The sequence below is a fragment of the Genypterus blacodes genome, unplaced genomic scaffold (assembly GCF_046128005.1).
Source record: "Genypterus blacodes isolate CSIRO-AG114 ecotype Tasmania unplaced genomic scaffold, CSIRO-AGI_Gbla_v1 ptg000033l_1, whole genome shotgun sequence".
NCBI classification, from domain to species: Eukaryota; Metazoa; Chordata; class Actinopteri; order Ophidiiformes; family Ophidiidae; genus Genypterus; species Genypterus blacodes.
Window position 1 is genome coordinate 2,632,330 of NW_027466846.1, and position 27,444 is coordinate 2,659,773.

Here is a 27,444-nt window from a genome sequence, read left to right on the forward strand (position 1 = left end):
TGGATTCCATCACATTTATGGGCACAAGAGCTGTGATTGGTTTGGCAATCCAGGAGTCGATTAGGCATTACACTCTAACATCAATGTAGAGGTGGTCCAGTTTGATTATGCCGATCTTTAAATAAGGATTTAACACAGGAAAATGTCCTGGGTTAGGTTTATGTTTAGCGTTTAGCTAGGCTAACTGTTGCACATTTCTGCACCGTAAACATTACAGATAAAGTGGGTGACTTGGAACTTTACAATTTCTAAACTAATATGTTTGTTGATTCTTGAAAAGGTTTGTTCTTTTCACAACCTGAATAAATACAGGAGTTGGATACATACTTACATAGCAGGAATAGCTGGTCAAATGAAACTAACGGTCTTTATTTTCATTTAAGAATTAAATCCCATCATAGGTACCAAACAAACGCACTTGGATCATTAAGCATCCTCAATTTGTCCATTTATCTACGCAACAATCTGCAACCTTTTTCTACTGACTTTATGTCACTGGGGTTTTTTATCACAGACATTTTAAATGTAAAGACATTTTTATTTATTGTGTAACTATTTACTCTTGTGTTGCCAGGCAATATCTGTGCGCCATAACTGCTGAAAAGAGTGAAAATCCAGCATGGATCCATTTTCACACTCCTGATTTGCTCAGTCTCTCTGAGAGTTAACACACTGCCACAGATTTTCGCTCACACACACACACACCCCCTCCCCCGCCCCCACCACCACCACCACTTCCAGCACCTGAAAAACCCAAGCACTCATTCACTGCTGTTCATCTCCAGCAATTAGATATAAAAATATAGACCAATCAGGTGCTGAAGGAGACACTCAGAGAGGCCGTTGTTACTAGGGAAAGCAGGGAAGAGGGGGGGGCATATAAAACTGGCTTATATAAACAATGAGGGGGCTTCAAATTAGAGCAGATGATCGTGTCAAGAGCAATGTAACAGTTTTCCAAAAGCCTGTTTCATTTTAGGAACATCGAGTGACTGGCACGGTTTCTAAAAAGATAATTTTCCAGTTTTACAGGCAGCAATATTCACATTTCTGAGGCTATTTGAACATAACACGTAAAATCTTTTCAACATATCATTTTATTGTATATTGTAGTTGTATATGTAGATACACAAATCCTTCATTGTACAGCTGCCCAGCCCCTAATACTCGACAGCTGAATAAATAAAAGAAGTATGGGGTCAACTCTATATTCAGATATCATAAACATATCATGTTTCCCTTCCAAACAAATGTACTTTTGCTGTGACCATTGACGTCTTTACTGATGGTCCTCTGTCCACTTACGAAGGTCATCAGAACATCATTCTTCTATCTCCACAAAACTGCACGTCTTTCACTCACACTCACCTTCTTCGCCGCTGAGACACTCATCCACACAATCATTACTTCTAGACTTGATTATTGCAACAGTATTTTACTAGAAGGAAAATAAACTGTGTATTCAAAACTATGCTGCCGGCTGCTCACCAACTCTGACCACATCACCCTCATCCCCTTATCCTTCAACACCTTCACTGGCTCCCAATTCAGCTCAAGATTCCACTTATCACGGACAGAAATCTCAAAAGCCTCGCCCACTATACCTGCGAGACCTTTTCCGTCTACACACTATACATGCCGCCTCCGATCAGCTGATGCCAACCTCTTCACCCCCATTTCCACCTCCAAGCACAGAGCCTTTGCCATTGCTATGCCTCCTCTCTGGAACTCACTCCCCATACATGTCAGAAACTCAGATTCTAGTAGTACACATAATAGAAATGCCTGTGGAAAAAAAACGAAAAAAACGAATCTCAGATTCACTCCACATTCCAAAACGAAAACAAGACCCACCTTTGCAGTGCTGTATCTAACACTTAAGACCCAACACACACACGCACACGCACACGCACACGCACGCACACACACACACACACACACACACACACACACACACACACACACACACACACACACACACAATTGTTCTTCTTACTATTGTTATTATTGTCATTAATATATTATTATTTGCTGGCACACATTAGATGGGAAATATTATCCAGGTTTCGATACTCTTATTTACATTTAGGAGTCTACTGTGAAACTGCTTAAATGTACATAAAGCACAATCCAAATCACTCAGCACTGCTGTGGACACTGAGTGAAAAAGTGATTTTTACAGTGCTGATAGTAAATGTCATGTAAATGCAAGAACTGTGCAACACATCTGAAAATAGGCACAATGCCAGAACAGCAGCCGGCCTGTGTTGCCATAACAGTAACACTATGTCGATGAGCTCATTGTTCAGGTTCATCTTCCTCTGTTTGGCTGTTTGTCAAACGGTTTGTGCTTTTAGGATCCTGCAATATTGTACATATCTTAACTATCACCCCCTCTGTGTGTCCTATTTTGTAGCTCAAAGCAACATGTGGATTTGTTTTAACATGCAGAGCGCTACAGATGACTGCATGCACTTTATTGCATAACAAAGCATCAGTGAAATTATAAGGCAGGAGAAACTGCACTTAATCAAGTTTCTTTTGACATTTGTAATTGTCCTACAGCGTGACACACCTCACCTGAGGATAAGACACCCACCTTAGCTATTCACCTTCCACATTACCACACTTTTGAAGCTAAGGATCAGCAGAATGTTAGGTTCATGGTTTCTATACACACTCTCTTTGCCAAGTATATTCGAAAACATTTCCATGCCTTTGTAATTTGTGTTCTGAGGTTTAAGTATAGCAACCTTTACCACTAAAATATAAGATCAAGTAAAACCCAACTCCAACTTTTTGTTAAAACCTTCTAGACTAAGATTAAGTTTCCATTTCCATTTATTATTAAACATGATGGAACGGGAGGAAATGATCGGGCTGAATTTCAATGGAAACTATCTAAAATGTTGAATATCCTTTTATCATGCTGATGACCAAAAATACATGAATGTACAAAAGGTCCTCCGTCTCTCTCGTTGTCTCATTTTATCGGTCAACACTCGGTCTGTGGTTTTGTTTGAACCTGCTTAGAGTTTCAGCTGACAAGGGGTTTTATTGCATTTGGAGTCATTGGATTGCGGCAGTTAAATTATAAGGCAGGATCAAGCACTTAATCAACTTCAAATGTGCTTCTGTGTTTGGAGGTACATCAGCATGTTTTCAGTACTGAAACCAAATTGGATTTCTGATGCCTGTGTCTGTGTATGTTGAGCTTCCTGGAGTCAATAATAGCGCGGTGCTCTTTTGCACAGACATTTCTGTTTTATAAGTCAACCAGATCTTCCTGAGGCATAAACAGCCCCCACAACAAAGACTTGTTCTTCCTGAGGCCTCTCCAACCTGCAGCCCAGTCCTGTTCACACAAGGTTCCCTCAGCAGATGGGGAAGGAAACACACATCTAGATCTACCTCTGACAATTGCAACTAATTTTGCTTTGCATACCAAAGCTACTGAAAAGGCTCAAACATTGGTTCTCAGTCCTCTGCCACCTCTCATTTCCATCTCTTACAAAACCTGACTGGCTGAACCTGCTAGACACTGACTCTTGATCAAATGAGGAACAGTTTTCTGTTCAGGAGCAAACTTATATGCAATATGCAGAAGAAAATAACTCTGACTGAGCTTTTGCTTTCACTTCATCCACCACCGCATCCTGTCTGTGCTTGTTGGATCACAAAATGAACCAGACAAGGAAAATGGAAGATCAGTGAAATTAGGCACACAAAGAGTTAAATGCCAACACTTGATCACAGAACACAACACTACACTATATCATGCAACATTTATATTCTTATATTATATCCTGAAGCTTTAAATGTCAGCAGACACGGTTTCACTTTGCTGCTGACAGACTCAATGAGAGATGTGGGGCTCAAACTTGTGATCACGTACTGACAAGACAAACTCTCAAAGACGCCAAGACTGAGCATGTTGGTCGAGACATCAGCACCTTCTGTTTGTCCGCCTGTCATTGCCCACCAGCCTCTCTCCTCTGGGGATTAATAAAGCATCCGCCCAGCCAATCATGCTGTTTAATCTACAGGGAGTCAACTGAGCAGAAATTGAAGCGCAGCCGTCTACATGCCGCCCAGTACTGAGCTGCCTGTCAGAGTGCTCCAGGCCATGATAATGAAGTGGCTCGTGGTAGCTGGCCAGCTGCTGGGATGCTAATTGGGAGACGGGCATCAGAGGAAAAATGGGAGGAAAGAATTAGAGCTACAGCCCATAATTAATGACTTAACAAGCCAAAGTGTTCACAGGCGTAATATAGAGGAGAGCCTGGACACGCTGTGATATGGAGGTAGGTGACCAAATAAGCTACCTATCAAATCCAATCACATGCATTTATGACTATATGACTATAGGACGTTTATGATTGAAAAAGTTTAAACCTGCATCTGACTCCGTATCAAAATACAGACACAGGCACATCAACAGTGGAGATGATTTGCTGATTACGATTTTTGGAGAATACCTAGTTACTTTGTGATTTCCTAATTGATAACTGGGAACACTAGGGTTTAAAACATAGATGAATGGTGCAAGTGTGCTAGTCGTGTACATTTGAATTCCTTATGCACCATTCAATTGTGCAGGATCATCTGGAGCTGCTGCGTTTAACTGATTTCTGGCTGGAGTTGCACTGTGTGTCCATGACTAATGGGTTTTCGTGAAATATTCCACACCTACTAGAATGTGCTAGAAAAACATGACACAACAGATCATCTTCCCCGTTGAAAGTATATATTCTTTATCCTGAGTTATTATGGCTTTATTTCCAAGTTGTTTGTTATTGCTCTTCATGCTGACACTTGATTTAAGTACAGTAAATCAATGTCACTATGAGCTGGAGTTCATACACTGAACAACTGTGTGGATATCAAATCCACACAGTCGTTCAGTGTATGAACAGTCCAAATATTTCTAATGGAAACTTGTAGGTACTATAATATACTATATATAGCATGGTAGCAGCCATTAGATGTGTGTGTGTGTGTGTTCGTGTGTGCGAGAGAGAGAGAGAGAGAGAGAGAGAGAGAGAGCAATCATGAGCATCAACCATCTTCCATGCTGCGCTGATCCACTGATCAAATCTGTTATTTCACAGAAAAGTGTCTTAGAAGGCAAAACACTGAAGAAGTCACCCCCCACACCTGTGTCCATCAATGGGGTAACTGTGGACTCAGTTCAGTTATACAAATACCTGGGAGTTCATTTGGACAACAAACTGGACTGGTCTAAGAATGCTAAGGCAATGTACAAGAAGGGTCAGAGCTGACTCTACTTCCTGAGGAGGCTCGGGTCCTTCGATGTATGAACACCGTGCTGAGGATGTTCTACCAGTAAGTGGTAGCCGATGCCATCTTCTTTGCTGTGGTGTGCTGGGGCAGCAGGGTGAGATCAGCAGATGCCAACAGGATCAATAAGATCGTCAGGAAGGCTGGTTCCATCCTGGGGGTTGAACTTGATTCGTTGGCGCTGGTGTCAGAGAGGAGAATGCTGCGCAAGCTCTGTAGCATCATGCACAAGGACTCTCACCCTCTCCACCAGATGCTAGCCTCATACAGAACCACCTTCAGTAACAGACTCATTCCTCCCAGGTGTACTACTAAACGCCACAGGAAATCCTTCCTTCCTGTGGCCATCGGACTTTGTAATAGATCAGCCTCGGGTCGGTGGATGGACAGTGGGACATATGGATCTGAGGTCTTTGCCCTATTTATGTAAAGCGGCTTTATGATTTTACTTTCCAGATGAAATTTGCAATCTGATTCAAATGTAGATATTCTATACACATGCAGACCCTTTCAACCACATAACAAATGAAGTTCATTATCTATAACAGAGGCACCTTCTTACGCAATGATCTGAGCCCACAATTTTGGGTTTTCAAGAAGACGCACCACTTACCAAGAATCCCTTTTTCTCTTATCACATGCATTACACTCCTCACTTAACCTCTCTTCCTCACGGCGGTGCAGGAAAACAAAGTCAAACGGCAGTGAGATGAGAAGAGCATGTAAAAACAGGATACAGCTGTTTGCCAAATAACTCTGTGTGCTGGCAAGCAAGCCAAACCAAAACCTTACAGGAGCTCCTACACTTACGTCATCAAGGCCAAACGGTGCGGCTTTGTAGAAAATGTTCCCATGACAATGAGGCAGGAATGTTTTATCTTATCAATTAATACATATCACTCAATCATGAATACACTAACAATATAAATACACTAAGAATACACAAAAAATTATTATGCACCTAATCTGTGTTATTACACAACTGCCAAGATCAATACTTGATCCTGATTGGCTGGCAGGTGTCCGTGCATCATTACAAGTATGTATCTGCACTGACAATTAGCATATACTGCAGTTGTTCTCGTTGTTTGTGTGCAGTGGTGATGATACAGGTATGACAATTTTCTCCAAGGTGTCCTGATATGTATAACAGCAGACAAAATGAATACAATGCCACACATTACATAGAAGTTTCTTTTGCCTACACACCACAAGCTTGCACACACTACCCCAGATCTTGACAGACCTGTAAAATGTGGCCAACAAGCTTGTCTGCTAAGTAAAGCTACAGGTGACCTTCAACCATGTGAATAGCTTTCAACAGATTGCTTGTTTAACAAATTGCAACGTGACCTTCTCACATTTTCTTATAATGTAATTTCAGTACATTGGCAAGACATCAAGCTCCATTATAGCCATCCTAAATGTGTCACGTCTCTAAACCAGTGGTTGGTAATCCTGGTCTCCGACCACAACGGCCCTGCAGATTTTCTGTCTGTCTTTGCTGTGCCCACACTCGATTAGCTTAATCAGATGGGTTTAGCCAATCGAGATCAAGGAGGCACCAAATCTTGATTGCATGAGTGCTATGGTACTTGGAGATCTGGATTGGGAACCCTGGGGCCTAATTCTCAAAATGTCAATTCTGCAGACAAGAAGTCTTACCTCCACCACCAAGGTAATGTAAACAAATATGAGATGTAATGAGTAAGAGTAATTCAGAAGAAGAAGAGGGGAAATAGAAGAGGATGGAGGGTGATTTTGTTTAACAATTTCTTTAAAACACAGAAGAAGAGAGAGTTTGGTCTTACTTTTGGAGTTGTGTGTGCTGTTGTCCCAGTCCCATGCCTCCACTATAACAGTGTATCCTCTCTGCAAGAGAAAGAAAATGGGGGGGGGGGGGTTATCAAAGTTCATTCTATTACACAAACACACACAGATACTCAGGTATGTCCACTTTCTTGTACAAACACGTGAGACACATTTACACACACACATAATCTCAGATATGTCAAGCCAATGTGGAACACAAACACACACAAAATCATTCCCACACTACTGTCACTGATTAGCTTTTGTCTGCTTGAGGCTAGTTAACAAGTACAACCACTGCTCAAAAAACATTCACCCGAAAAACACAAAAACTTGATTTTCATGCATCATCACAATCAGATCTGTGGCTCTGTTCCACAGCAGGGGAGCGTGTCAATGGTTGGGACTGGCATGGGTTTAGTCATTTGATCACCTTTTCTGTGACACTGTTTTAATCCCAGAGGACATCTGTTCATCTATTGGTTCCCTGCTCTCCTCAGATAGGTCAGAACCCTGGTAACCAACTGGGATTACATGACTTGTTCACTGGGACTTTTTTGTGAGGTATTATATTTATTTCCAAAGGAAAAAAATGTACTTTTTCCTGTTTTATTCACAAGGATCTGGTCGGGACTGAGGGTGATTCTGAAGCAAAGTAACACAGGAGCCACTTGGGATAAGTGGAAATCAATCAAGTCTTCTCTGGTCATTGTGACATACCTCTACCAAGGAGGTCATTTTCGCAGTCTGTTTGCTAGCAGGATATCGAGTGCTTTTGTTTTTTTTATGTGTAATTCAGGATCCACAGCACCGCCATGTGGCCATTAATGAATCACCTTTTCATCATGTTTTCTTTCAAAACCCCTGAACCATGAACCTGAACCTGAACCAAAACCCTGATTCTTCTTGGAAACCATATGAGACACACCAATATTTGGTGCAGAACATGTTTGTATTTTCCCAAATCAATTAGCAATCGATTTGTTCTCTCGTCTTCCATACCCTTGTACAGGAATTGGTTGCCGAATTTGTGATGGTCCAGCTCATTTGACGTAAACCGCTTTAAGTTTTTTCCATTTGCAGTGAAACTTGGCTAATATGTGTGAATATCAGCTTCAAGCAATCCTGTATGCCGGGCCGCCACACCCCAGCAGAGTGAATTAAAATGGGCACGAGTTGTCAAGAATGTGAATTTAAATTGTATTTTCCTCAAGTAAGAATGGACTACTTTATATTGTATATGAAATGATTGCAATGCATTCAATTATTTTATGCTTTTTAGTCAGATTAGACACCGTGTGAATGTTGTGTGTAAAAGCCCAGCATGTCTGCACACTATGCCCTACTTTCCACAGCAGACAAACTCAACCGTCCCACCGCAACAAACCAAAACCATGCATTGTTTCAGGTGCAGACTATTTCTTTCACTTTTTTTTTTTAACAGGCATCAGCAAACAAACCATGTTGGTGCTCGCTGTCTGTCAACTGCATGGGGCCGGACGAGCAGCTGTGAGTTCCCATGACCCAAGCCTGACTCAGAGTGATTGAGGTTCCAGGGAAGATTACAGGGAAGGTTACAAAGTGATGTTGGAAGAGATTAGAGACAGAGGGAAGGCAGCTCCATGCTCCAAAAGAAAAAAGCTAAGGCACTAAATTGTTTTACGGACTTTTGCGGTATTCTTACGGCTTTACAACTTTTAAGGATAGTGTGGAGAGACAGAAAAGAGGGAATAATATGGTACAGCACCATGAGCCATGTTGTTACAAGTACCTGGTAGTTGCTTTAGGGAGTGTTCGCAACGAGCATGTTTGGAGCTGCTTCTGTCCTTTATTTGGCTCATTTTTATCCAGGTAACGAGTAATCGTTTTTCAATTGAACTCGGGATTAGCCCGATTGCAAAGACTGAGATGTACAATATACATGAAGCAGCGCGTTTGACACAGGCTTTAAACTGAGGGGCCCAAAGCGACTCTGTATACGCCCACCAACACGTGACGTGAGAAATGGCATCCACTAAACAAGGAACAGCATGAAATGTAGTCCTTTTGGGAACATTTCCGATTTCAGTATACAGATGTCCAACAGAGAAGGTGTTGTGCAAGGTTTGTTTTGAGCTGTTGCAACCCTCTGAGGCAACACTACCAACTTATACCAGCACTTGAAAAAGTACCGCAGCCTCTGTTTGATAAGTACACGGCTTAAAAATCAAGTGGAAGTAGCGCAGCTTTAGTCAAGCCCAAACAAGCCACTATGTTAGAGTTGTGTGCTTCTGTTACGACTTATGAAAATGGCCTATTACCACTTACTACCCCAATACACACATGGTGTCGATTAGCATTACCTAAGATGGGTATAAATACCTTTTTATCTTTGCAATGCAGACCAGTTAATGTTTTGAACACACATGGTATCTCATGTGGTGATGTTTGAAATGTAGCATTCATTGAATATTTAACTGAATATTTAACTGAAGCTTGACTTAACTAACTAAAATTACAATAGCTAATCAAATCGTAATCACAATATCTGTAAAGAAAAAAGCAGCTTTGTTTCCTGACTGTTGCTCTTTGTCGGCATGCAAGCAGCATCACTGTGTGCTAAGCTAAGCAGTAGCTGATGAGTGCAGACGTGCAGCCTGAGACACAATGCAAAGGGGACAAGTGAAGATTTGCTCCCTAAACAAACCAGCACGTCACACATTGTTGTTTATTAATTATTTGCCCATATAGTGCTAAAAATGTTGGTCTCATCAACATGATGCCACACACTTGAGCTCAGATATGTAATCCCATCGCGGCGTTGACGATAAAGATGCTGTGCATGAGTGGGTGTGAACCTCTACTATCATTTTAAAAAGAAGAATAAGGAGCAGAATGAAGAAAAGAACATTATTTGCATCTTACAATTGGCCATGCATAGTATTATTGTAATGAATATTGTACATGTTTTTATTGTGTTTTATTGAAATAACAATCTTTGTTAACCTCTGTGACAAAGCAGTTACATTATCTCACTGGTGTTTACTTAAATGTTCTGTGTAATTTTCAAATTAAGAGTCAGTAATAAAGTAATCTGAATGTCAGTTTGGCTTTTAAAACAAATGTGTGAGTAAGTCAAGTAATTATTTTAAAATATGTATTATACACTGTTGCCCATAAAGTTGGAATAAAAAAATCATTCCAACTTTATGGGCAACCGTGTATATATATTCTGTACACTTCTTTTTATTCTTAGGCACCAATTAGAGGCACTGACATTGCATACACAGTCTTTGCAGCACTTTATATTCTGAACAATGGATTGAATTGACATTTTTGTTTACAAATGTGCATTTGCTTATATTCAGCCGACATAAACCCAAGCAAACCAACTTCAAGTCCCGACACTGAGGCCAGGAAAGAAAATAAAGGACATGAAAAGCATCTAGTAATTTTTTTTGGACAGTTATACATTCACAGTGCCAATGCAAATTAGACTTAATCATTTTCTTACCCTAAACATCCTTCCAGCACAGTGAAAGTACGTATGACATCATCAAGCGAGAGCCAATGTGTAGAGCCATAGCTGAGCGCTGACATCACCAAAACAAGTCCAGCTCGGGACACTGTGGTGACTGTGGTCTGCAACAACAATTTTGGAACCCTTTCTCCCCAGACTGAAGTATTTTATTCAAACATGGAGTGCAGAAGCTTCATTCTGCACTGTTGCTCCATTGTTGCAGTCTACACTCGGTAATTACCTTGTGGGGGCTCTTGTGTCATAAACTAGCAGAATCTGGTTTTTCTCCATGCTTGTCTGTAAATGTAAGCATTGGCCTCTCAGTTGGAGGTCCTTTTCATATCCAGGGTGTAGCTGAACTCATTGAAGAAATTGATGACTATGATTTATTAGACTGAAAATTAGAGTACTCATTCAGGAAAAACTCCTTAAAACAGCACTCAGGGCAAGCAGTGTATCAGCCAAAGCCGCTATTATCTCTCAGCCTTTTTTACTGGATCTCTATGTAGCATTACTTATTAACTTAGCTTGTTCCCAAATGAGAGGCGATACTACACAAACAAAATTCTTCTTGTATTTGGAAAGGGAAACTAGAAAATCTGAAGAGTATGAATGTAAAAGCTTTGCAGTTTCATGACAGTGAAAAGGGGTTCCGGTGGAAAAGTGTCAATTCATCAGGCTTTCATTAGAGCCGACAGGGCCCTGCTTCCAAAAATGAAATATACCAACAACAGGTGTTATCAATGAATCCTTTCAGGTAATAAGGATGCATATGTGCTACAACTGCATAAAAGTGAAGTATTAAATTCAAATAATATAACACTGGATCCTTTATAATTGATCTGACATTAGATACAACAACTGCAATTTCAAACAAGCAATTATCTCACAATACAGTGTCATGAAAAGTGTCAACAGTGCCAGAAAATATAAGGCACTGATATTTCAGAAAATGGTTATTATTGCACTTATAATAATCCAGGTAACTATGACAACAATCATCCAAACAGAATCAGTATCCGTGGACCAGCTCTTAGAACAAATGATGGTCAGTTCAAATGTAGAGAAGTCTGTGCTGGCAGCCAAATATGGTCCAGACATAGACAAAAATGTTCCATAAATGATATATATATATAAAACCCTACGCCTAACCTTGGCTGAGGGCGTTCTCATGGCTGTTGCCTGACTGCCTCTGCAGAAACAACTCCAGCAGCCACCTGAAGACTACAGACTCAGCTGAAGAGAGTCACGAGTCCCTCAGACAATGCAGGCCTATTTTCAATCAGTCAAAGATGGCCGAGCAATGATTTATGAGCTCAGCCAGCTCCCACAGTCAGAACACTATAATGAGTGAAAATAACTGGACATTATCATAATCAATCTTCCCTCTTAGTAATCAATTTGAAATGTCAGAGCGACTGGCTTGCAGACAGATGGGGCTGTCCCATGGCCTCAGTGGAGTGTGTCATGGGTGCGTGTTTGTGTAGAGTTTTGTTTTTGTGTGCCCTTGAAGGACAGCAGCTTAAGGAATAAAGTGTAACCTCCCTGCTGTCTATAGTGACATGACCTTATGGAGTCAATTGAGTGTGTGTACGTGCGTGTGCGTGTCTGGTGTGTGTGTGTGTGTGTGTGTGTGAGGAGGTGTACTGGCGGATGGAGGGGTGAGAATGCAGTGTGTGTGGAGGGGGGAAGGGGGGTGGTGGTTGGAGGACACTTGACACCTTCCAACCAATTTACAGGAATCAGGGGGATTTGAGTTTTCATTAGCTGAGGAGAAACGATCCCACTCCTCAGCTCCTTCACCTGTTTAATGAATAAATTACCTCTCTCACTCTAGCTCTCGTCGTGGCAGCCAAAGAACAAACACTTCAAACACTGAAGCTACTTCAATCTGCTTTATTCTGCAGTGGGGATGTGACGGAAACATGCTTATATATGACCATAGATCAAACCAAACTATGGCAGCAGAAGGCTGAGTTTGACTTGAAGGCAAACGTGGAAATCCAAGTTGCTTCACATGATGTTGCCTTCCGATGGCTCATATTGAGCACAAACCACATTACCTTCAATGAATTAATGTTATTATTATTACTAGTCCAGAAAAGTCGTAAGTCATGAAATATTTACGCGGAAATGCGAAGACTACAGAATGAGGGATACAGACATTTCAGTGGCAGTTCCCTGCATGAGAACAGGGTGAGTCCAGTCAAATGGCTACTCTTCAGTATCCAAAATGTGAATGAGATTATAGATTGACTATTAAGGAACATAGTATGAACGTAAGTATAAACATCGGCCTTGTGTCTTGTGGGAATGTAACCGTGGCTATTTTTGTGGTTCAGACTTAAGTTTGACTTATTCTCAGCATAGGGTTGCACATGCTTTTCCCTTTGAAGGTGGACTAAAATAAAGGGGATTAAACCTTTTATTGGAACATTCACGTGAACAGGGAATTGAGAATTGAAAAAAAAAGCACGAGACCCAATTAACAACTTTAGCAGAGTTGTGATCCGAGGAAGGGAAAAAAAAATCAGCGCCAACACCTGTCACGTCACACCTGTTAAGCTATTGACATGAATAAAACATGTGGCTCCCGGCAGGGAGGAGCAGGGAAGGTTAATTTAGCACGTTATTATCAGAACAAGCCTCCCCCACCAGTGGCACCTCTCTCTAAGGAGGGCCGCGCCGCACCAGCCCACCCTGAGGAGGCCTCGTTCAGACAGTAAATCTAATCAAAGCTAATCTAATCAGGTCTTTATGCTGTGCTGCAGAATACTAAAATGACCCAATTCACTTTTCCCACACCAAACGCGTGAAGAGCTATTTCTGTCGCTGCAGGTTACGCCGTCTCTTTCAGCGGCCGGGAGGATTTCTGTGAATTAAGTCTTTTATAGTGAATCAATGCACAGTGTTTTGTCGTATAAGGGGAGCAGTGTGAGCACATACCACTTTAAATCCATTAGTTAGTCCTCTAATTCAATAATATGCTTCAATTTAACACTGCCATGATGAGAAATGTCTTTTTTTAGCTGAATGATACAGTTTCAAATACAGTAGAGAGACGGGGGGAAAAAGTAATTAAAAGGGGAAAGAAATCTGCAGCAAGTCAGCAAAGTGTAATATTTGATGTTGTCTTAATGAGCCTCCTCATCCTAAAATCAGGGTCATAATATACTGATCGGCATCTCTAAATCTGTTTGGCATTTGTATTCCTTCTTCTCTGCTATTGTTAAGTAAACTCTTTCCCCTCTCTTTAACACAACAACTCAACTAAATAACACATCAAATATATCAGCCTAGATGTGCCTCTTCTGAACAAAGCCACGTGAGCTCAGTAATTCACAGCATGTACGGCAATAAAATATGTACAACGATGTTTCATCACTGCTGCAGTGTTTTTTATTGCCACTTTGTCAGAGGTGTAATCAGATGCTGCCGCTGGGAATCAGGAAATCACCCACTCACACTGTTGCACTCCCATAAACATCTTCTCTGCAATAAATCTTCTAATACAAACACTGAGCTCTCATTTTCAACTAGATGTGCTCTTATTCCTTTATGCTTTACTACATAGTACATAGAACCGCTTATCGTTTAGAACCTCTTCCATGAAGCACTGTGTGTTTTGTGAAAGCTTGGTATCCTTGAAGGAACAGACAAAGCATAAGCAGTCATTTAAGTTAAATTTGCTTTCTCTGCTTCCAGGTAGCGCTGAGGGTGACAGAAAAGATAAGAGAGAATATAAACATGGCGAAGAAAGCCTGCAATGCCATCAGGCTACACAAAGATGAGCAACATCGTGAGGTGCTATAACACCTGAACCATCCATACCACAACAATAAACTCTTGAAAATAGAGGAGTTTAGGTAAATAGGGTAGGTATGTTCTAAAACTCACACTTTCCCTTCACTGCTCTGAACCAAAACAGGCTGTTGTTGGTCTGTTTTCTTTGACATCATCTCTTGAAAAACATGTTCTGCTCTGATAGGTCAGTTGGGTCTAGCTTCATACTCGCCGGGTGTGTCTACGGCCCCATCAAAACAAAGCTTACAGGGCAGTTGAGGACTTAACTGACTGGATGCATTTCTAGAGACAACATTTTGAAACAATGCTCAACACAAACTCAAACTAATTTAACAAAAGAAACTTCCATAACAACAATCTCCATAAACAAGACAGGATGATCTGCTCTGTCTCTGCTCCACCATATTGTAAATACGACAGATGCATAAGGGAAAACTTAGGGAAATTCTCCTAAGTTCCTGATTGTTTTACATTTGAACCTGGTTCTAGTTCAGAGGTGGCTCTTGATACCCAACCATGCTGAGCCCCTTTGGACCCTCTGGTCTCCAGATCAGCTCAACTGGAGACTCCGTGGATGAGGATCCTAATGAAGACATACTATTCTCTTTCATTCATCCTCTCCCAAAGAACAAGATTCAGTCAGAATAAGATAATAATAATAGTTATAATAATGATAAGAGCACAATGTTGGAAAAGGACCTGAGAACCTAAAACATCAGGAAGGTGCTGAATTTATCAGAAATGCCTGATGTAAAATCTCTCAAATCCACTCCTGACAATTTGCCCGCTGCAGCTGCCCTTCTCCCTCTCTCTCTCTATCTCCACTTCTCTCTGTTTCAATCTCTCGGCTCTCCCTTTCTCCCTCCCTCCACTCGTCTCGATAACTCAATATCTGGGCACAAAAGCGAAGGTATAAAGTCATTGTTCCCACTGAAAGGTCCGGTGACAAAGAGGTTAAGGCAGCCCTGGTTTTCACAGCGCCACTGGGAAAGTGATATTCACGCCATGGGAAAGCCCCGACCGGCTCCTTCTTCATTGATCCACCTGAGCAGAGATGTGACAAATAACAGCCCACCTGCTTCCGGAATCCAGAGCAAACACAAATAGAACACTTTCATGTGAAGCAGGCCTGACAACATGATGACTGTTTATTTTGCTGTTAAGTGAGAGTGGGACTTTATATGCAACATTAATACTAATTCAATAAGCAAGGGCTGATCGTTTCAATTGCACTGCAATCAAGCTCGTACAGGCAAATGCAAGAGATATAGAGGAGACAAAGACAAATCCTGAACCCTAAAAAAACTGTAATATCTTCCTTCCTTCATCTGTTCTTCACTTTTGTCCCTACTTGAGCTGGAATGCAAACAGATCTTAGTTTCTCTGCTTAAGGCAATAAACAGACCAAAAAGTAAAAAAGCGGGTAATTGATTTATTCAAGCATATAATCCCGCTGTGTTCTAATAAGAGTAAGACACCTCCACATGTATGTCTCTACCTGATGGACTCTCCTCATACTCTGATCAGGCTGAAACGCTTAATGCAGAATATTATCAATTCCAAAAGGCACACGTTTTCATTAATTGTATCAGATGTTCCGATTTTTCATATCGTTTTTACACAAATAAAGATCTCGTAAAATCCATCGAATCAACAAGCGAAACATAAACTTCCCATAACTCCTGAGTTCTGAATTTATTCAGAAGTGGATGAATGTTACCAACAAATCCATCATTCTGAGCCAAACTGAAAAACTCTCAAACAGACAATCTCATCTGTTTCACATTCCGCCACTAATAAGTTCTCAGACCCTGTGGGATGATGAGATTTTAAAACTGTCCAATAAAAAGCTACCTCGGAGTAAAGAGCACGAACCTGAAGGAACCAAGTACAAAAACGCAACAAAGACAACATGATGACTCGGACCAAAAAAAACAAACACTGTGATTTCAGCTTCAAAAGCTTGCAGAACAAGCTTGTGAAGCTACTACTGTATGAGAGCCAAATCATTTGTAATGCCCAAAATATGAAGCTATACAGGGTGTTTTCCTGGAAGAGATTGTGAGAAAGAGAGACAGAGAAAGGGGAAAGACAGATGAGATATTAGGAGATAAACAGAGGAACAATGGAGTGTCCCTCTCCATTTACCATCTCAACCTCTCCCCTCCACGCTCCCTCTCGCTCTCCCTTTCTCCGTCGTCATCCGTCTCTTTTGGTGAGGTCCAGCTGAGCTCCAATCCCACCTATCTATCTATCTATCTATCTATCTATCTATCTATCTATCTATCTATCTATCTATCTATCTATCTATCTATCTATCTATCTATCTATCTACCTACCTACCTACCTACCTACCTACCTACCTACCTACTTACCTACCTATCTATCTATCTATCTATCTATCTATCTATCTATCTATCTATCTATCTATCTATCTATCTATCTATCTATCTATCTATCTATCTATCTATCTATCTATCTATCTGTCAGCATAGTGGGTCATTGTTAACACTGTTAATTGGGAAACCTTACATTGTTCATAGATGTGAATGTGACTGTCAATAAGTTGTAAACAGTCCAAGTTTTACCCCATCGCTTGCCCAATGAATGCTGGGAAACATTCCAGCATCCCACAATGAGACGTTAAGAGGATGAATGGATGTAACAAAAGATAGCTGTGTGTGTGGGAGGCTCACACAATCCTCAAAACTCTGGACTTGGTGGACTGCACAGGTTTACAAGTGATCACATTAATGGCAGTTCATTTACATCTTCCTCCTCTATACAGCACATTTACATAGAATCACACAAGAGTATAAAGAACTCACTGCAGATGCACAACTAAATCAACAAAATGCATCCAAAATCAATCAGTCTGACAGACGAAGCAGCTCATCACACATTTCACACACCTCTCACCAAAACCAGGTCATCAAACACAGAGTTACAGGAAGTGGCCATTCGATTGGAGGCAGCATGGGAAAGAAGAGCAAGGCAGCTCTAACCGCAGTTAACCGAAAGCCGAGATTTTAACCCTTGCAATCCCTCATGCTGCCTCACCTGGCCAGCACACATCACGTAACAGAGCCCTGTTGACCTCATCCAGCAGGCTTTTAGGCTTATTACTGTCACACTGACTGCCAGCCAAGGGAGGTGGGTGCAGTTTGTCAGTGTTCATTCTGTAATTTGTGCTTCCTGGGTCCAAAAATGTGCCGTGAACATGGATGACATGGAATCTGGAATCATTAATGATATATGAATATGCACATGCATGCAAATGTGTGACTTTTTGGTCATTTTGCATTATTTATGTGGCCTTCCTGAATTAATTTGCATATATGTATTAGAGATGTTGAGATGAACTGTTTTATAATGAGCTGAGCTTACAAATCGTCAATCGTGGAATTGTTTGGGGACATTGTATCGAAACCATAAAACAAAAGCCTCTGGAAAATTCGAAATTGTTTTCTAGGAACATCTTCCTATACTGTCCCAGACACTCTGCTGTGGTTACATCGTTCTCAGAAGCTTCTTTCACTTTAACCTTACCACTAGAAATGATTGAGCATGCATTGGTAGTGACCGAGGTGTAGTTGTGGAAGAAACATAGTTAATGCGTAAGGTTGCAACGAAAAGGCGCAGATGAAAAGTTGCAACTAAAAGGTCCAAACCATGTAGAATGCTTCTTCCTATCATATATCGTGTGTTTTTTAATTTTTAAAAAAAGCATTAAATGAGGAAACAACAATCTCATGGCACTCTCCCAGAACTAATCAACTGTAAAAGCATCACCAAACTGGGAAGAGCTTGTGACAGAAGACGAGACAAGCGCGCCAAGGACGCACTACAGGCAAATGAGCCAAATGAGACAACCGCCGGCAGTGACGCCACTGAGAAAACAACCTGAACACAATGAATCGCTGTCATCCAACATCGCACTTGCTGTGATTGCTTACTGATACTCATCCCAGTGCAGTGATCTAGTTCTTAGATAAGAGCCCATCCAGAAACAGCACACTGTAATAATAGCCTAACGCTATTTTCCTAATGCTGTTTCACTAAAACATTTATTCTGCGCCAATCAAAAAGCAACAGGAGGTCTCTAAACACCAGCTGTTCCACCTCTGTCCTCTGCAAAGCTGCTGGCAGGGTGAGGGGGGGAATTCTGCCAGGAGTGAGGGTGGGGCGAAAAAAAAAAAAAGGCAATGAAACCGAAGGAGTGCGCACCCTTGATCCTTGATTCACTCACAGAGGGGTGAGGGGAGGACAGACTGGCTCTAAAAATACCCCATAAAGAGAGAGAGATGGAGAGATGGAGAGATGGGGGTGAGGAGAAGGAATTGGGTACAAAAGAGGAAGAAGAACATGCTTGTTTTCTCCAAGCACTGCAGTCAAAACATGCCATCTGAAGTGACTAAAAATACCCCCTCTCCTGAAGGAAACCTCAGAGGGAAGGCCCTTTGGGGGGGGCGTCTGCTTCCTCTCTCCTCACCAGCATCCCTGCCATCCATCAGTCCCTCCCTCCTCCCTTTCTGCTGTAACCCCCCACCCCTTCATGAAAAAGATGTCACTAAAGACCCAAACAGCCAGAGGGGCTGACATGAAGGGGAAAGGACCAGCCATGGGGCCGGGACAATGTCTTTTTTCTCTTCACTAATTCGTGTCAGGAACCAGTGGCCCAGATACTGGGGCAGACTGAAGGATTTCACTATTTCACCACCACAACCACCACCAGGGGCTACAGGCCACTGCTTCATACAAAAGCACTTTCTTAAGGACCCTGTCCTTGTTTTAATCCATTCGACGAGCCTGGTCCTTCTCTTCCCCCCAAAACATCACACTGTTTGTGTACATCGGATCAATACACACTGTCTGAATGGAAACCTAGAAATGGAGACCACAATCACCATAACCATGATATAGTCTCACATATAGAACGCTGACTAATAACACAAACTCAGGTCCGTTCACATGAGATTCATTCCACACTGAAGATGTTGGATTCTTTAAATCAACCATCTTGCAAGTTAGGAATGCTGGCATACGAAACATTTGCCAGAGGAATATAACACAATGATACCATATGCTACTAAAAATACTCTGCTCTCTGGTTTCCATAGATCAGAACACTTCAAGAACTGTTACTGTCAATACTCCAAGCATTTTCAAACCCCATGCTTTTCGAACCTGGAGAAACCTGTAGAAACCTCGAGCATTAGAAACACATTTCCATTTAATGCAGCCCCATACAACAACACTAAGAAGACAAACCTTAGAAATGATGTGAGTTGAATTAACACCAAACATTATAAGCTTCACAAATGGAGGATTGTATTAGATTGCAAAAGATCTTGGATTGTGATTAGTACATGAGATTATCATGTATGAACTTGAGTTCAGTCTTTGAGAGAGAGCCACACCACAGCCACATAAAAAAAACAATCCAAAGTTGTAATGCCTGGAAAATGGATTTAACAGTACGATGAGTAACGACAGACACAGACGTTTTTTAAAAGCCTTCGACTTTCAGCGCAGTCAATGCAGACTGACTGCTTTGCCCTTGACAGCCGCATCAAAAGAAACCTTCAGAGGAACACTGATACCCTCCTTCCTTTTGTCCCCACATACACGCACACGTACACACACAATTCCCCACCCTCTCCCGGGTGGATAGTGGAAAATACTGACCCCACACACGCCGAGTTAGACAATGATCCAATAACTGACGGAGCGTGAACCTGAGAGGCAGCGAGGTAAAGGCATCCCCCGGCCCAGATTGGCTTGGGATCTTCACTTGTTTGAGTAGTTGGAGACACTGATATCCACTCCCTGTGTCACACACAACTTAGTGGTAATTGTATCCGCCCGGAGGGCCCCAAGTTACTACTTCCATCTTCCCCTTTGCTGACAGCTGACCATGGGGAGTGATGAATGGATGGGTCACGTAGCCAGCCAACCGTACAAAGCGCCCAATATGTATGTCCTGCCACCAACACCCTGCCAAGGCTGCATATTTTCATAAATCTGCAATATTACGGCCAAATTTGTGAATAACATTGTGATTAAGGGGATTAAAATGAGAGAATCTGTGTCATTTCAGAAAGCAAATTATTATGGGTACACTTATGTCATCTTGTATCCAAACTGGGGTTTCTAAAAGCAAAATCTGTCTCTGTTTGGATGCTAGCCAGTATTCTGTGACTAAGTGTTTGTGGTCCTTTATTCAATGCAATTTCTTATCAATCTTATCTACAAGACAGAATCAGGTACAATTTAGCAATACATGGCAGAAATGGATTTTTACTTGAAAGAGGTTGAAGTTATTATATTGCATTGTTGTTGTTGTTGTTGTTGTTTATTTTCAGTAAATTGATGAGCTAAGAGTCAATTGTGCTGAATAACTTGATTAGAGAGGTTTGTGCAGTGCGGGCATCTCTGTAACACTTATCCCCTTTGACTCAAAATGACAGAGGCTGAGGGGGTTCGGTGTCTTAACAGAGCATTCAGCTGTTGTGGGGATCAAACCTGTGACATTTCAGCCACAGTGTGGTCACTCTTAACATTAAACCACCCTGACGCTCCAGATACAGATCTCTGGGTGGAACAGGGACTCGTGTAACAGCCATTTTCATAAACTCCCGACTGCCAACTTTGATCCTGTTTCCCACGCTGGCTGTCCAAATAAGGAACGGGAACAGGTTATGATTGGCTCTGCTGCTCTGTTTAGATTAGATAAATTACCTGCTACTTCTTTATGGACTTCCCCCTCTCCCCCTCTCCCCCACCCACACACACACACACACCTCCCCTCCCCTCCACAATACAACTTTGAAGTCCCTGTGCGTCTCTGCGCGTCAAGTGCGCTTCTGCGAGTTGCACTTGTACAGAATAGCCCCAGACGTGCGGCTCAGACTGAAGGAGTCTGAGGGAGAGAAGGATCACGGCTTGTGTGGGATGATGTTTCTCAGCCGTGCCCCGCTGCACAGGAGGGCGCGTCTCTCCTAAGGTTGCCAAATGGCCACGCGTAAAAATGAGCGGCATGCTGAGAGCCCGAGAGCTCTCACACACCAGCAACAGTATGGAAAAGTGACTTTGAGACTTTGACGCTGGGCAAATGTGCGAGGTTTTACGTCACGGCCTTGTGGGAAAAAACCCACACACCTCGTTACATATTAGGAGCTTAGAAAACCGCTTTGGAACTCAGAGTAACGTAAACATTAAATCAATAATTCAATATTTAAAAGTTAATCAAATTGTGTTCTTATGCTGGGAGTTCCTTATTTGCGATGCCTCCACCAAAACTTGGAAATTGTCTAGAGACGCTGTGTGACGCAGTGACTAGCGTTGAGTTTCGTCCATAGTTGGTCACCTTTAAACTGTGAGTGCTAGTGCTGATGATGAGGATGACGTGATTTGACTTTTCTTCTGTTACATTCTACATAATCTTCCCCCTTCAGAAAGACATGGACACCCTTTGAAAGTGGCCTTTAACATTCCATGTACACATCTCCACATCTTCCCCGCACCCAGTGATCCACTTACCGGCCAAGAGAACTTGAATGGAATGATGATCTTCCCGGCCTCGTTGTTTCGGCTCTGTCCGCTCTTTTGCCCGCTGAATTGAAAAGTATTCCCACCTATAACTTTAGTAGTTTCCGAGCCATACGTGCACAGTCCTTTGGTCGTGACCTCCGTTTGGTATTCCTTCAAACACACTCTGAAGTAGGTGTCGCACTGGTCTGTGCCGCAGTGGCCCTCCGCTGCGCTCTGATCCGCGTCGCAGCAGTCTCCGTTCTGAAGTTGTCCTTTAGGGTTCTCCACCGAAATCAGCTGCAGCTCAAAGTATCCCGAGGAGTGAGACACCTGGCAGAAACACGCAAGCGAGAGAATGAAAACACGCACAAGATTCCACAGCAGAAGAAGGCATATATACTCTTAAGTTATTATCAAACTTCGGTAGATAATATGGTTTAGGGTTTATTCAGAGACTCGATGAACATAAATGAAAGCAGATCATTAATCTAAGAGCCCAATCAGAATATTTCCTATAAGATAATATAAATGTATGTTTGCTGTGAACAGTCACAGTCAGTTGTAAAAGTTGCAGCCCGCTATTGTGCATTTTGTGCAAAGTTGAATCAGCAAGTCTGGACAACTCGACCTCCTCCACTTTACTTCACTCTGCATATCAATGTAGGCAGCCGCACTACAAAGTCGAGATTGCACTGTTATCTCAGAATAAGTGGAAACATCTGAGAGAAAAAAAAAAAGCACGTACAAATCGATCCAGAGTGTTGGTGGAGTGGAATTTTCCAGCTGCATTGGAAACGTGAAACTATCTCACTCACTTTTTTGATGTGTTCTTTTAACCCGTGTTTGGACTCCATTGACAGTATCACACCGAGTGATGCGGTAAGATGAAGGTTTTTGAAGTGCAAACTTGAACGTTTTGCTCTCAATTCTCTGTCACTTTACTGAGAAAGCGTCAAGTAAACAGGTAACATAAAGTTTTAGAACACCAGACTCCGTTTGGCATTAAAAAAACAAAACAATCAATCAATTAATGTTATGATCAGCTCAGATACAATGTGTCTTAAGTTTGCTTGTGAATTGCAAACTTCGTTTATCTCTCTGAAGGAAGCGCAAAATTAGAAATTCCACCATCACATGATTCAAACTGTGGACCGTGCAATTCAATTAAGGCTGGAATTTAACCCCCCTCCCAACTGAACTTAACGAGCCCCCGCCGATTGACAAGCTCTAGCAGAATAACATTTCCCTTTGGGGGTCATGATAAAAAGTTATGTCTCACCTCAGCCCACAGCGCCAAGAGAAGACACACTACTGACAAGCGCTGCACTTTCACCGGATAAGTCCACATGTCTCCGGCTGCCAAATGATGGTTACCATGAGGGAAATGAGAAATATGGATGTCAAAAATGATGATGAAGAAGAGAAAGAGAAATGCGGTATCCTTCTCCCCCCGTGTGTCCGAGGCATACACGGTGTGTGTGTGTGTTTGTGGATGCCCGCGGCTGAGGAGGAGGAAAGCGCACCGCCGCCGCTGCTGCCGCTGCTGCTGCTGTCGCTGTTTGGTCCACGGACTCAGCAGAAACACGCACAAACTCCGTTTCCCTCCGCCGCTCGACGCACTGAACAGCCGAGTAGCAGAACAGCGGCGCGTCTCTGCTGCCACAGCCGAAGCCCGGTGATCTCCACGTGATGGACAGCTGGGCCGACCAATCAGACGGCTCCCCGAACAGTCCCCCCCCCCCCGAGCCTGTCACCGAGAGGAGGCGGGAGGCGGGGAGAAGAGGAGGGCGCCTGATGGATTTATGGAAGTTGTACATGTATGTGCAGTATATTCATGTTGTTCAATTCAGAAAAGCATTTTAATGCAGTTCCAACGATTCCAACGCCATTTATTCAGCACAGTTTCTGCATATTCGACATATTTCACAGCTTTCACAACCTTCATTCATCATCTATCACAACAAATATGTGACGTGTTACAGTTTACACATTTAAATGAGAGCTGACATTAAAACATGCACGGTGTGATAAATGTTGTGTGCTTTCCACCAACGGACACCTGAGCTGCTCCTCACTTACGTTCAAGAAGGGAAACTGATGGCTGTCAGCGCCCTCTACTGGTTAGCGACCGAAACCAATTGGAAGAACTGAAGTACACGATCGAGGTTGTGGTAGACTGAAGTATTCCCATTTAAAGAGACCTTCCACTTTTGCTCCACTACATTCCAGAGTGAAATGAAATACTTTTTGACTCAACTTCATTTATCTTCCATCTGTAGTAACAAGTTATTTTTCAGAGTAGAGCTTTAAATTATAAATGTGAGGATGAGGGGGATTTCTAAACGTCACCATTACCTTTGTGTTTCCTTCCTCCCTTCATTATTTCCTTCATCAGTCAATTACATTAGTCAATCTTTTGATGCTGCCCTGTCTGCGTTCCTGAATTATTTAATTCCTTTGTTTGTTTGTTCCTTCTGTCCTTCCTTCCGTCCTTTGTTTCTCTTCCTTTGTCCCTTTTCCTTTGTCTGTAATTATTTCTCTCCATCTTCCTTCCTTGTTTCCTTCCTTCTCTGACTCACTCATGAATCTTTTTCTATAATGATAAAGACCATGTCATACGCATTCATTTATTTTCTATGATTTGTATATTTACATGTATATTGTATGTTTATACAGTGTATATCACCGGGCTGAGAATTTAGTCACTGTCTCATTGACTCCTACTTATTGTTTCTAATTTACCAAGCCTGCCATGTCTTTGCAGGAAACCAGTGCAGTTGAAGGAAACCCACACACACACAGAGACCAACATAGCTCTGATATCTGTATCTATATCTAAATTTTAGACTCAGGTCAAGGAAAAGGTTTTTGTGGCAGAACCATACACAAGATCTCTCCCCACATGCTTCAACATTCCAGTTTATCACATTTATCATATTTTTTGCATATTTCTCAAAAGAAGGCAAAGACACTGATGTTAGTGAAAACCTTTAGGCATGTGTGTCCTATTATGGATGAATGAAATTTAGGCTCGGACAAAGCTCACATCTGTGACATCACTATTAACCAGAAGGGAACTCATTAGAGATCATAACTCCACCAAGGCACACATTTTCTTAATTGAGTAGTCCATCAGACTTTGATCTGAAGTTTGGTTGCTGTACCTGTGACGGTTTTACGGACACAATTCAACATACCGAAAAATCTACTTGGTTCAAATGAACATAATCTAGGTGGATAGAGAGCTCAGGCCAAGTAATAAAGGGGAAATGAATTTGTATTCATAAAGGTGGTTCTTACAGTGCATTTTGGATATGATCCAGGGAATAGCCATTTGAAATTTGAAATTTTGTATCATTCAGCCCAATCACAAAGTTTAATGAAAAACGGTTCATAAGTTTGTAAGTTAAAACAAACCCTCCTTTGTGGAAATATGCCTAATTAAAATGCCTTATCCCATAAGAAAATAAATAATTTTAACCGTCACTGAATCTGCTTTCTGGATTTTTCTGTCTTTAAATTGCCCAAAAGCTAGATCTGGGGACTGTTGAGCCTTGGTGGAGGTATGCGCTAGCTGAGTAAACTCCTGACTCGTTTTCAGATCCTAGCACTCATTTCTTGAAACGTCCAGGGGGAAAAAGTTTCTTGGGACTGCCTTTACAATCAAGTATAGATTTGTGTGTGAGTGTTGTGATATCCACACAGAGCAGCAGGCTTTCATTGAGACAAACAGGGTGAAGCCACAGCATAAGGGGGATGTGACACATTTCTTTGTTGCAGATCCAGGATGATAAGGCAGCTGATTGTCTACACAAAAATCTTGCAGCTTTAAGCAGCATGCAGACAGTGGAGCAGTTATATAGCCATGCTGTTGTGTGACAGGTGGCCTCTGACACTCTGCAGCAGATGTTTCCTCCCAGGGAAGCAGGTGCAGACACACACACTCACACATACATATTTTATCATTTGTACATATGACCCACTCATTCACATGTCTACACACACACACACACACACACACACACACACACACACACACACACACACCTCTTGTGTTTGTCTTTTTATGACTGTCTTATCACCAGTGATAAGAAACTATGCTCATTCCGATAATCGGGGGAAGTTAGGGGGTTAATTAGCAGACAAAGATACTTTAGTTATTGTAGGAGAGGATCAATGGTCAGGGCTGCGTGACTTAATTGTTACTTAAAGGAGGATTCCACCCATTTAACAGACCAAATACAGACCAATTATTTTAGATTGGGAGCACTATTCAGCATGTGAGAAGGACAGTGTGCCAGTTTTTGCAGTCATAGCAGCACTCTGCTAAGTCAAGAAAGCTTATCCCAATGAATTCAAAAGCAATGTGATTTCATACCTACTTAGTGTCAAGACCCATGTGTTGGTGCTTACATTTCCTTGCGAATACTCATTTATTTCTATTTATTATCTAATTATTTACATCTTTCATCATATTCCATTAAAATAATTGAGTGGTGTGAGGTTTCTCTCTTGCGTAGACTTCTTGTACATGCAGGCTTTGGGTCTGGAGATGGAACACAAAAACCTGTTTTCATATTCAGGAAAAGAATGTTTGGGGGATTAAGAAATTCAGTATGAGATAAAGTCCCATCTCAGATTGCTGGGGCCTGAAATGCTAAACAAAGACTAAACAAGAGCCCTGCTGAAAAGAACAGCACAGATCGGATCTGGTCTGCAACACAGATATGATGCTGCTGTTTGTTAGGGTGATGTTAAATAATACTTCAGTGGTCAAAAACAACACTTTTTCTTAAAGGGGACATGTTCTTATTTTCATCAGGGGTCCACTCTCCTATTGGTGCTTGAACACAATCTGCATAAATTCACAGTACAACCAAGGCTGGGACATGAAACACTAGTTTAACACAGTCTTGATCTTTTCATCATTGTGTGTGTTCCACTGTGGGCATAGACCTAGACAATTGGATGAAAGCCAATAAAAATTTCAAAAATCAGTAACAAAGCTTTTAGAGTACAAGTCAGGACAGTTTAGGGCCTACAGGTTTGACTTTCTGAATGCATTTGCAAAGGTTGCACACTAAAAACATGATGCTGAACAACCAAAGCAGTATATGTTCCTTTTGAAAGGAACACCTCCCTTCCAAAGTGATTAATGCAAGTCATCCAAATTTCCAATCTTATCAATGGGCAATACACACCAATAAATTGTGCTACTGGATTGACACTGGGTCAGTTTTCTTCTTTTACACCTTGTCCCGATGCTTTGGATATTTTCTTGTAAAGGACTTTGAATTACCTTGTTGCTGAAATGTGCTGTATAATTTAACTTGCCTTGCCTTGCCTAAATATACTCCTTAGCAAGGGTCAGCAACCTTTACTTTCAGAATCAGAATCAGAATAGCTTTTATTCAAAAGGGCAATTTGCATTTTGGCCATAAAACATGTGTCTGGAGCCATAAAACATAAATAAATTAGCTTATTAATGTTATCAT

The 27,444-nt window shown here is 41.7% G+C and overlaps 1 protein-coding gene across 2 annotated transcripts in view; it reads right to left on the reverse strand.

Annotated features, from left to right (window-relative positions):
- Positions 1-23,591, reverse strand: part of LOC142995575 (protein jagged-2-like) — a 50,058-nt gene extending 26,467 nt beyond the window's left edge. The window contains exons 1-3 of one of the 2 annotated variants that reach the window (XM_076146674.1): positions 23,229-23,591; positions 21,959-22,279; positions 7,113-7,173 (exon numbers count right to left, since the gene is read on the reverse strand). In XM_076146674.1, the coding sequence (XP_076002789.1) occupies positions 7,113-7,173; positions 21,959-22,279; positions 23,229-23,297 (451 nt within the window). In that variant the 5' untranslated portion in view covers positions 23,298-23,591. The remainder of the gene's footprint in view (positions 1-7,112; positions 7,174-21,958; positions 22,280-23,228) is intronic. The other variant, XM_076146675.1, reaches the window with a different exon arrangement.
- Between the last annotated feature and the right edge of the window lie 3,853 nt (positions 23,592-27,444).